Raw genomic sequence first — 12,576 nt, forward strand, 5'->3', positions numbered from 1 at the left:
TCCTTTTCCTTTCCACAACAAAGACTCTGAGGTGAGTGAGGCTGCGAGACGTCAAAGAAGTTTGACTAGCCCAAGGTCACCCAGCAGCTGCATGTGGAGGAACATCCCCAGATTACACGTCTACCGCTCTTAACCACTACACCACACTGGCTCTCAAGAACTGCTAAGGAAAACAAGGAATTTATGTATGCTACAACAGCAGCAAGAGTCTTGATAGCACAAGGATGGAAGAATGAGGAAACCCAGACAAAAGTAATTTCGTTGTCCCCGAGAGGGGGCAATGACAATAAAGATATTAACAAAAAACAAAAAAAAGTGGCAAGAGAAATTGATGGCAAGAGAAACTATGTGGAACTGGCTAAACTGACACACAAATGGCAAGAGGACAACTGCGATTTCAAAGAAGAATGGGAACTTTTTACGAATTACTTAAAAAGACAACAAAAAGAACTGGACTCCTTGACAGGTTTTGAATAAACATACACAAATTTATTGATTGTTAACATAGTAGACAGATAATATAAAGATTTATACAATTTTACAATATGCAGAAAATAATATGTGTGGAGAAATCAGAGAGAGTTGCTGAGGGAAGTCTCTGGGGGGGTTTGATGGGTAGGTGGGAGGAAAGGGGGGGAAATAAAGGGGGGAAATGAATAGGATATGTTCTGATACTTTGATATGTTGAAATTGCTAATAAAAATGGTTTTTTTAGAAAAAGAAAAACTTGGAAAAACAGTTAAGGTATTACAGGGCAGGTGGTGATTTGTTAGAAATGCATGGGGTGATTTGATTGATACATAATGTACTGTAAAAGGTATTTCAGCCCTGTGTTCTGGGCTCAGACTTTGGAAATAATTCCTTTGAGACATTCTGCTAGCTAGCACAAAATAAACACCTTTCCTTTTCCATTGCTGTGTAGAATTTTTCCTTCAGCCTATAGGTTTGCAACAGAAGGGGGAGGGGGATCCTATCCATGCAAGAGAGACTGGCAGGGGGGTGGCGGAGGAAGGGGGATCCTACCTTCATGCAAGGGAGGCTGGGGACAAAGGGGCTGCTCCTCCCAGCACCACACGCGGGCAAGGGGATTTGATGAAAATAGATCAAAGTTTGAATTAGAGATATTAAGCAACGACTGTAAAATTTTGTCTAAAATGTATAAATTGCTGCTTGAATGGCATTTGAAGGATGAGGAGGTAAAGTTGGTTATGATTCATTGGGCTAAAGATTTTGGGTATAATATAAAGCTGAGTGATTGGGTAAAATTATGGAAAGAAGGTTTAAAATTTACTGCATGCAATGCCTTAAAAGAAAATGTAATGAAAAAGAAGGAGCATTTTATCACATGTGGGAATGTAAAAAGGTGAAAAACTTCTGGGAGATGATATATAATGAGATGAAAAAAATGTTGAAATATACATTTATAAAGAAACCAGAAGCATTTTTACCTGGCATTGTAGGAAGTGATATAAACAGAAAGGAATGTAAGTTGTTTTTATATGCAACAACAGCAGCAAGAATATTATTGGCACAAAAATGGAAGCAAGAAGAATTACCGATGAAAGAAGAATGGAGGATGAAATTAATGGACTATGCAGAGCTAGATAAACTAACAGGAAGGATTCGAAATCTGCGGGACCAGAAATTCACAGAAGACTGGCGTAAATTTACAGACTATTTGAAAAGTATTTGTGATGATCAGACTATGTTTGTAGGTTTGCAAGAAGTTTTGTGAGGAGAATTATTGGAACTATTGCAAAAATGGATAAAGGGGAGGATGGTTAGTTAAGATAATTAAAGGCAATATGAATTTAAGAAATGCATAAGAAGTGGTTAAAACTCATCATCAGAGGTGCTGATGGAAGTCCAAAAAAGATTGTATGTGGTGAAGTTTTGTGGTATGTATTATAATTTATATGTTAAAATTAATAAAAAGTATTATTTTTAAAAAAAATTAAATACAGTGGTACCTCAGGTTACATACGCTTCATGTTACATATGCTTCAGGTTACAGGCTCCGGTAACCCAGAAATATTATCTCGGGTTAAGAACTTTGCTTCAGGATGAGAACAGAAATCGTGCTCCAGCGGGACGGCGGCAGTGGGAGGCCCCATTTGCTAAAGTGGTGCTTCAGGTTAAGAACAGTTTCAGGTTAAGAATGGACCTCCAGAACAAAATAGATACTTAACCCAAGGTACCACTGTAGTTCAGCTGGAATACCATCACTTCCACTGGCCTTGTTATTTGCAGTGCTTTCTAAGGCAGTGTTTCCCAAACGTTTTTGGGCAACGGCACACCTGTTTACTGAAAAAAAATCTCGCGGCACACCACCATTAAAGCCCCGCCCCGTGACGTCAGCGCGCAGCGTCACGCCGGGAGGGACGCACAAAAGTGAAAGTTTTTTCCCTCCCCCTTGCTGGGGAACCTCCAAGCTTTGGGGGTGGGAGGAGGCAGCAGAGCGAGGGACTGAGGGACGGCGGCAACTGAGGCGGCGGCGGCTGAGGCAGAGCTGGGAAGGGGGTTTCCAGGGGACACGGCAGCTCCTCGAAAGGCTTCTCTCAGCTGCGCTCAATCCGCCTCGGAGAGGATTTCCCCTCCGGTCCCATGCGTTCGTTTGGGGCATCGCTCCGGCTGCTCCCTCTCCCGCCGCGCAGGAGCGATGCCTCTCTCTGGCTCTCCCTCCGCGCAGGCTGAGGGAGGGAGGGAGGGGCGCGTGTGACCCGTCTCTGCTGGGAGACCAAACCCAGCGAGGCAGAGTCGCGCGGAGGCGCCCAGGCAGCGCTGCCGGCTGCGAGGAGGAGCGCCAGGCAGCAGCAGGAGGCGCGGCCTCTCCTCGCCGCCGCCCCGCCTCTCGCCGCCCGACTCGCCCGCCTCCCTCCAGGCATCTCGCGGCACACGAGGCAACGTCTCACGGCACACTCATGTGCCGCGGAACACCGGTTGGGAAACACTGTTCTAAGGCCCTTTTGACTTCACTCTCCAGGATGTCTGGCTCAAGGTCAGTAACCACACTACCTGGGGTGTACAAGACATCCATATATTTCTGGTATAATTCCTCTGTGTATTCTTGCCACCTCTTCTTGATGTCTTCTGCTTCTGTTAGGTCCTTACCACTTTTGTCCTTTATTATGGTAATCTTTGTACGAAAAGTTCCTTTCACATCTCCAATTTTCTTGTACAGATCTCTGGTTTTCCCCATTCTATTGTTTTCCTCCATTTCTTTGCATAGCTCGTTTAAGACAACCCTCTTGTCTCTCCTTGCTATTCTTTGGAAATCTGCATTCAATTTTCTGTATCTTTCACTATCTCCCTTGCATTGTGCTTGCCTTCTCTCTCCTGCTAATTGTAAGGCCTCGTTAGACAGTCACTTTGCTTTCTTGCATTCCCTTTTCATTGGGATGTTTTTCGTTGTTTTTGTTTTGCTTTGTGTTTCAGTAGGATTGTTAATTTTTCTTGATTTCACTGCTTTGGTGTTTTTTGTTTTGGTAAACCAATTTGCAGGTTTTTAAAAATAAATTTTATTAAATAAATATAAATAAAATAACACAAGCCAAAACACAATCCATCCTGTAGATTTAGGTATCTGTCCACAGTCACCTACTTGTTATCAGAGGCCCAGAATCCACATTCCTTTGTAAAAAAATATGAAATAAAGTCAAACCATTTTTGCAGGGGGGGGGAGAGAGACAAGAAATTTTCCGCACCGGGTACCACCTGACCTTCCTATGCCACTGGGTCTGGGAAGGGAGCATGGATAAGGCAAATAACAGGAAGATAATATGCCTGGTCTGTTACTTGCATTCAATAATAATCCTGTGTCATGGTATTGCCAGAGAATGCAGGGGAGGAGCAGAGACAGGCAGGGGGAGGGGGGCAGGAAGTGGCAACTGAGGAAAGAGGGGAAAGCCAGGAGGTGGGACAGCTCACAGATGTTGAACCAGAGCCACAGGAAGTTCTGGCACAGACAGTGAAACAATGCCTATTCCGTCTGCCAAGGAAAGGAGAGTGTTAAAGAGGAGGGGGCAGAGGCGTCACGTGAAACTTTCCCGCCTTTTCTGTTGGAGAAGGAGCTGGCATAAGCCACTCCCAGAATCTGAGCCGGAGGATTAGGATGCATGATTGTAATGGGCTGCTTGTACATATGTAAAATAAAGACTGTATATATGTATCTCTGAGTGAGCAGAAGCATTTCTTGCGAAGAGCATTCACAAGCCATCACATCCTGTATATTAGCCAATTTACTATCTTGAGTCGGTAGACCATTTTTCAACGTTAACATATCTCAGTCATAGTGGTTCATATTAACGTAATTGGTTTTTTTTTACTTTAAACATTAGTGTTTTTCTCGCCAAAGCTCCTGTAGAGAAGCAGTCATGCCACAAGTCCACGATGTGACTTTTAAGTGATCATTTCAAACCCAGGAACCACAACAGTATTCCATCTGATTACCAGGACATCCTGTCTATCTCTTTGAGTCTCTGCACAAATAATGCTGCTCTTAACACTAGTCAGACAGAACATAAAGTGGCATCTCCTCCCAAATAATGCAGACGGCTCTAGATTAAATACTTCAGCTTAACTGATCTTGATTTGAAGATTCTGAAAAAAGATGAAAGGCCTCCTCTAATGAGAACAACCTGTGGGTCATCCCATGGAATACTCAGATAAATGGTGAAAGTATGCTGATAAGAGAATATGACAGCACCAGCTTGTTATTTTTAAATAGATGAAGTCAGCCAACATGGAGTGGGGAGAGTGAGAGCGAGCCCAAAATTATTACCTGAAATAGCACAATGACTAAACCCCTTCGGAAAGTCTACTGAAGAAACATCTCAAAAAACTACAGTCTTCCAAATTACAAAACTTGAGAGCTTACCATAGACTCCTAACCTATGTGCTGTTTCTTTTTAAAACAAAACAAAACCAATTTTGCTCCTGATATTTTCAAAGGCTGCTAAGGTTGCTGGAAACTACCTGTTCTCTTGCTCTCTCTCTCTCTCTCTCTCTCTCTCTCTCTCTCTCTCTCTGTGTGTGTGTGTGTGTGTGTGTGTGTTCTAAGGGTGGGTGGATCTGTCTGTTTTGGTTTCTCTCTTTTTGTCATTGGGTTCAGTTAATAATAATAATAATAATAATAATAATAATAATAAAATTTATTTATATCCCGCCCTCCCCAGCCGAAGCTGGGCTCAGGGCGGCTAACAAGCAAAATAATCCAACATTCTAAAATTATTCATTATAAAATTAATTAAAATCAAATTGATGGCAACCAATTAAGCAAAATTCTGTGCAGATTGCCAGAGGAGGGGGTCAGGCTGCGCCCTGACCAAAGGCCTGGTGGAACAGCTCTGTCTTGCAGTCCCTGCGGAAAGATGTCAGGTCCTGCAGGGCCCTAGTCTCTTGAGACAGAGCGTTCCACCAGATTGGAGCCGCGGCCAAGAAAGCCCTGGCTCTAGTTGAGGCCAGCCTAACCTCTCTGTGGCCTGGGATCTTCAGGATGTTTTTATTTGCAGACCGTAAATTTCTCTGTGGGACATACCAGGAGAGGCGGTCCTGTAGGTACGAGGGTCCTAGGCCGTATAGGGCTTTAAAGGTTAAAACCAGCACCTTAAACCTGATCCTGTACTCCACCGGGAGCCAGTGCAGCTGGTATAGTACCGCGTGAATGTGATCTCGCAGCAAAGACCCCATATGGAGTCTCGCCGCGGCATTCTGCACCTGCTGGAGTTTCTGGGTCAGTCTCAAGGGCAGGCCCACGTAGAATGAGTTACAATAATCCAGTCTGGAGGTGACCGTCGCGTGGATCACAGTGGCTAGGTCAGGGCGAGAGAGATAAGGAGCCAACTGCTTAGCTTGGCGGAGATGAAAAAATGCTGCCTTTGTTATAGCTGTAATCTGCGCCTCCATAGAGAGGGAGTATCAAAGATTACACCCAAACTCTTAACGGACGATGCTGGCACTAATTGCACCCCCGCAAGAGATGGGAGTTGCCCCCTCAATCCCATATCGCTCCATCCCAGCCAGAGGATTTAACTTCAACCGGCTCCCAAGTAACCATCCAGTCACAGCTTCCAGACATCTGGTCAGTGTGTCTGGGGCCAAGTCAGGATGGCCGTCCATCAACAGATAGAGTTGGGTATCATCGGCATACTGATGGCAACCCAGGCCAAAACTCCGGACAAGCTGGGCGAGGGGGCACATAAAGATGTTAAAAAGCATCGGGGAGAGAATCGCACCCTGAGGCACTCAACACACCAAGGAGTGGCGCGATGACAATTCCCCCCCCCCCCAAGCGCCACCCTCTGTCCCCGACCAGAGAGAAACGAGCGCAGCCATTGAAGGACTGTCCCCTGGATCCCCACGTCGGCAATGTGGTGGTCCAGGAGTTCGTGATCGACCATGTCGAAGTCTGCTGACAGGTCTAGAAGAATCAGCAGCCCCGGCCCGCCTCGATCCAGCTGCCTGCGGAGATCATCTGTTAGGGCGACCAGAGTCGTCTCGGTCCCATGACCAGCGCGGAAGCCGGACTGGAATGGATCGAGAGCCAATGTTTCATCCAGAAACCAACCAAGCTGTTCAGCAACCGCTCTCTCAATCACCTTACCCAGGAATGGAAGATTCGAAACCGGGCGGTAATTGGATAGATCTAAGGGATCTAATGATGTTTTCTTTAAGAGTGGACGCACCACTGCCTCCTTCAGTTCCCCTGGGAATATCCCGGTGCCAAGGGACAAATTGATGATATCACCCAGGGGGGCCCGCACCTCTCTGGACACGCTCTAATCAGCCAAGACGGGCACGGGTCAAGAGGACAGGTGGTGGGCTTTCCAGCTTGGAGGAGTCTGTCCACATCGGCTGGGGATATCCGGTCAAAGTGGTCCAATACTGGACCCGAGGACAGTCGAGGGGCCTCCAGTTCCTTTATTGTATCCAAATTGGCAGGGAGGTCATGGCGGAGCAACAGGACCTTCTCCGCAAAAAAGCTCGCAAATGCCTCACAGCTGTGTGTCAAATTGTTATTTAAATTTGGCTGTCCTTCAAGGGACGTTAAAGACCTAATTATACTAAATAATTGCACCGGGCGAGAGCTAGCGGAGGCAATGGAGGCCGAGTAGGACTTCTTACCTGCCTTCACTGCCATCTCGTAGGTTTTCATAAAAACCCTATAAGATGTTCTTGAGGCTCCGTCACGGGCACCCCGCCATACTCGCTCTAGCCGTCAGAGGTCCCGCTTCATTTTCCGAAGCTCCTCGGTAAACCAGGGAGCCCGGTTTCTGCGGGGTCGCAGAGGGCGCCTAGGTGCGATCTCATCGATGGCTGCTAGGAGCTGGATATTCCAGCCCTCAACAAGCTCAATCAATGAGTCGCCAGGGGGAGCAAGGTCCCGCAAGGCCTGACGGAATCTCTCAGGGTCCATCAGCCTCTGCGGGCGAGCCCAAATTGGCTCGCCACCTAAGCAGGGTGGGGGTGGAAAATCAATCCTGGCTTTCAGAGCGTAGTGATCAGACCATGGCACCTTCATCAAAGGAGACATGATCACATCTATACCAGCGCCAAAGATCAAATCCAGCGTGTGGCCTGCTTGATGTGTGGGGCCCGAAACAAACTGGGAGAGCCCTAGTGTCGCCATGGAAGACACCAGGTCCAGAGCCTGTGAGGAGGGAATGGCATCAGCATGGATGTTGAAGTCCCCCAATACCAATAGGTTAGGGAACTCTGCCCCCACTGCCATACCTCCCTCTCCCCACTATGGTAGCAATCCCAAGCCTCAAACCAACTTCCATTTACAAAATAGAAAAACAAATCAAACCAAAAACAATTGTACCAACAAAACAAATCCCCACCCCACTCACTATCCAACCCCAAACCAACATAAAACGGAACAAAATAAAAATACATGTATACAGACCACTGTTCACGGTGGTACAACAAAGTAAAAAGTAAAAACCCCTTTAAAACACTTTAAAATATAAAAAAAATTTTAACATTTGCTGCAGCAACACCAGTGTCCTTAAAACTGTAGCGGTGGCGAGTGTGGGCCCCGCCCCCTGGGCCAGGTGGAATTAGCATGAGGAGGGAGCGGCCTTCCCCAACTCACAGTGCAGCAGCAGCAGTGGTGTCCCAGTGCCTCAATGAGGCCTCTTAAGCTGTTCTCCACATTTCCATATTAGTTTGCCATTAAAAACAGCCCTCGTGATAATATACACATTTTTGCAAACCAATTTCCCCTAGAGAAGAAGAAGAGTTTGGATTTCACTCCCTTTTAAGGAGTCTCAAAGCGGCTGACATTCTCCTTTCCCTTCCTCCCCCACAACAAACACTCTGTGAGGTGCGTGGGGCTGAGAGACTTCAGAGAAGTATGACTGGCCCAAGGTCACCCAGCAGCTGCATGTGGAGGAGGCAGGGGCCATAAAAAGCTGAGGCTCTGGACTTGAGAGACGTGTGGCAATGAAGACACTTCACCTTCTGTCATTCTGCCTGCTCATGGTAGCAAACGAGACAAGGAAGTTTGAGGATTGTGAATTGTTTTACAAGCTGAAAGATCTTGGGCTGGATGGCTTTCGCGGTATTGACGTAAAACAATGTGAGTCTTGTTTGTTGGACGTACAATGTCCAGCTGCTCTGTTAGGATAAATGTACACCCAATTTGTTGTGGATCCCAACCTCCCTTTGGTTTCTCATTTCTAGATGACATGTGTAGCAATTTATATGGATTTGTTTGGGTTTTTTGTTTACAGTATTATCTTTGACCATTTTAAAATAATGTGGCATATCTGAAAAATGAGAACTGACAGAGCAGGCAAGATTGAAAATAAAGAGTCTTGTGGCACCTTAAAGGCTGACACATTTATGATATAATAAATTTTCAGTTGCAAGATTAAAGGTAAAGGGACCCCTGACCGTTAGGTCCAGTCGTGACCGACTCTGGGGTTGCGGCACTCATCTTGCTTTATTGGCCAAGGCAGCCGGCGTACAGCTTCCAGGTCATGTAGCCAGCATGACTAAGCCGCTTCTGGCAAACCAGAGCAGCGCACGGAAACGCCTTTTACCTTCCTGCTGGAGCGATACCTATTTACCGTATCTACTTGCACTTTGACGTGCTTTTGAACTGCTAGGTTGGCAGGAGCAGGGACTGAGCAACGGGAGCTCACCCCGCCTCAGGGATTCGAACCGCGACCTTATGATCGGCAAGTCGTAGGCTCTGTGGTTTAACCCACAGCGCCACCTGCGTCCCCAAGATTAAAGGTAGCACTGGATAATTCAGAATGTTTTAGGAAAATGTTAAAAGCTGTTAGAAACATTGATATTTTAAGAATACTGAAATAGAAACAACAGCATTTCAAAACTCAGAATGTCAAAACCAAGAAAGTTTATGTCAATGTTTTGAAAGTGTTTAAACAGCAGGATTTTTGGAGAAGTTTTAAAAATGCTTTTCTGTTTCTGTGTTTGGGAACTGATTTTAGAAAAGAAAGGGCACTCTGAGTCCCTGGTTTTTATACTTTGCTTCCCTACCAGATGTCTGTATGGCTGGATTCCCAGCTAATTACAACACTGAATACTACGAGACAGAAGATGGTGTCCCACACTACGGGCTATTCCATCTGAGCGGCCAGGAATGGTGCTTTAATGAGAGGCGGCCCTCACAGAACAAATGCAACATTTCCTGTGATTGTGAGTGACCCTTTTTTCCTGCTTGTGCCATGTACTGTATGATGAGTGGCTTATTTCTAAAAAGAGACAGGCCATGGAGATTTCCCCAAATCTTGCAATGCAATACTCCAGCCAGTAAACTTATGCAAAAGTGCATCTTTTAGGGAGAAAGCATGCACAAACAGGCATTAATGACGAGCCATGCTAAAGTGGTGTGTGTGTGTGTGCTTGGCCTGAGGAAAGTCTTGAAAGCAGGATAAAGAGAGCTGGATTTGGCCTCTGGGCCCCTGGTTCCACACTTCCTACTCTAAAGCCTATACTCCAAGACAGCTTGGACGTCCTGAGCACATTAACCAACAGGTGCATGATTCACCAGACTGATGCAATCCCCACTTGATAACCTGAGCAGGTTTGAAGTTGCCTGGTGCAATTGGGGGGGGGGGGGAGAACCGAAGCAGACTTCCAGATGGGCAGGATGCAGGTTAGAGCATGAACTGTGAAACAAATGGTAATTATGTAATGAGACTTTATAGCCTATTATTTCATACATACATATATGGAGACCTAGGCCAGGTTCTGAGAGGGACCTTCTGCTTCAGTGCCCTGTTCCAAAAATAAAAGCACCCTACCATGCATCCCTAAAGGAATTTTTTTTTAAATGTTATGCAGTCTGCATAAAATTTGCATATGGCAGTTTATTTGTATATATGCAAATTTAGATATAATTGTTATGAAATTACTCATATAATTACAAGAAAACAAATTTAAGTAATGTACATTTCATTTAAATTACTATTATTTAAATAGAAAAACATATTGCCACAGTGTGGAATACATCAAGTGACTCGTGCTGAGCAGATGCCAGGTCCTGATGGGCAACTTCAAGACCTCTTCAGTTCTTGCTTCTTAGGGTGGTTTATCTCTAAACTGAACTTAGACCAGGCAACACTTTAAGTAGAGGGGAGGATATACCGGTACATGGCCACCCGAAGTGTGATCATTATGCAAGTTTCCTACCTGGTAAGGGAGGCCTGGTTTACCTGCATAGCAGAATAAGGTAGCCTGGGGCTCTCCCTCTTTTTATGGCCCCTGAAGTTTCAATCAGAACTGCCCTCAAACGGGGGGGGGGGGCGGGCCGGGGAAAATTATCAAGAACCATTACTGCCCTACCTACCCTCCAAGGTGGTTTGGGACCGGCGCCGGGCTTCCCGGCCTAGGCGAAGAAAATGAGACGTTTTCGGCCTTGCCTTGCCTTTACCCCGCCCCCAACCCAGCTGGCCAATCGCTTGTGGGCAGGGGGCGGGGCTAGGGCAAGGCAAGGCCGGATCCACTTGGCTTCAGCTCAATTTCTTCCCCTAGGCCAGGGGTCTGCAACCTTTAAGACAAAAAGAGCCACTTGGACCCGTTTCCGAAGAAAAACAACAACTGGGAGCCGCAAAAACATTGCAACATTTAAAACAAATATAACACTGTATATATTGTTTCTTGCCTTAATGCTCTATATGCAGGATTGTGCAGTCAGCTGTAAATCTCAAGAAAAAAGGACAAATTAATAGCTAATTAAAATATTTAATTTACAACCAGGTAACCAGGTTAATGGGACTTTTGCTCCTGAACCTCAGTTCTCAGTGTCTGCACATCAGGGCTGTAAGACGTCACCTTCATTTTCACACAGGCTTGCAAGCTGTCATCTGTGAGGCGTGATCGATGTTTGTTTTTAATATAGTTCATGTTGGAGAAGACCTGCTCACATACATATGTGGAACCGAAGATCGACAGGACTCCAAATGCATACTTTTTCATGTTTATATATAATTATATAATTACTTAACTATTTACCAATTTCAATTCAAATTAGCCCTGTTTTAAAAGTAGGAATCAGAAGCCGACAGTAAGCCGAGCACCCCAGTTAAAGAATAACTATGCGTTTAAAATTATTGTTGTTATTGATCTACGTCAAGTTTTATTTATTTATTTATTTATTTTATCTTATTTTGAATATTATTATTATTAATATATATATATATATATATATATATATATATATATATATGCAGGTTTTGGTGTCCTCGGGTGTCTTCCCGTGTAAAAGTTGGGGTGTCTAGGCGACGTTTCGACGAGGTCTCACTCGTCATCCTCAGGCTGGTGCTTTCGGCTTCTTGTTACTGGAACAGAGCAGGATCTCAGTGTTTGAGTTCCTATAAATACTGTTGAGGGGGTGTGGTGTATAGCCTCCAATGTTCTGGGCAGAGAGGAAGTTCCCAGGCTAGTGTGCCTTTTCTTCTTTTGTTCCTTAATTACTTGAGGGATATCTTGAGTGATTTCTTGAGTGATATCCTGAGTACCACTTAGGTGGGTCATTAGGTGTGGATTAGTTGGTGGCACCTCCGGATGCTGCACCCCCCTGCAATCCCTACACAGATCTGGCTGACACAGGCCACAAAACCACAGCTCGCCCCTATACACGAAGCCAAGCCAGAGCACAACTAAGTGCAGTACAGCCATCTTCTCAGAAAAACTCTTCACAAAGTTCAAGAGGTCAAGACACAAAGACTTTAGCAACTAATCCACACCTAATGACCCACCTAAGTGGTACTCAGGATATCACTCAAGAAATCACTCAAGATATCCCTCAAGTAATTAAGGAACAAAAGAAGAAAAGGCACACTAGCCTGGGAACTTCCTCTCTGCCCAGAACATTGGAGGCTATACACCACACCCCCTCAACAGTATTTATAGGAACTCAAACACTGAGATCCTGCTCTGTTCCAGTAACAAGAAGCCGAAAGCACCAGCCTGAGGATGACGAGTGAGACCTCGTCGAAACGTCGCCTAGACACCCCAACTTTTACACGGGAAGACACCCGAGGACACCAAAACCTGCATTCCTGTACCCGTGAAAATCTACGAAAGCATATATATATATAT

At 45.4% G+C, this 12,576-nt stretch overlaps 1 protein-coding gene across 1 annotated transcript in view; it reads left to right on the forward strand.

Annotated features, from left to right (window-relative positions):
• The first annotated feature begins 8,401 nt into the window (after positions 1–8,401).
• LOC309360631 (lysozyme C-like) overlaps positions 8,402–12,576 on the forward strand; it is a 36,831-nt gene continuing 32,656 nt past the window's right edge. The window contains exons 1-2 of the mRNA XM_081895315.1: positions 8,402–8,581; positions 9,514–9,669. Coding sequence (XP_081751441.1) covers positions 8,446–8,581; positions 9,514–9,669 — 292 coding nt within the window. The 5' untranslated portion in view covers positions 8,402–8,445. The remainder of the gene's footprint in view (positions 8,582–9,513; positions 9,670–12,576) is intronic.

This window comes from Podarcis melisellensis, assembly GCF_964234715.1.
Source record: "Podarcis melisellensis genome assembly, chromosome: 17".
NCBI classification, from domain to species: domain Eukaryota; kingdom Metazoa; phylum Chordata; class Lepidosauria; order Squamata; family Lacertidae; genus Podarcis; species Podarcis melisellensis.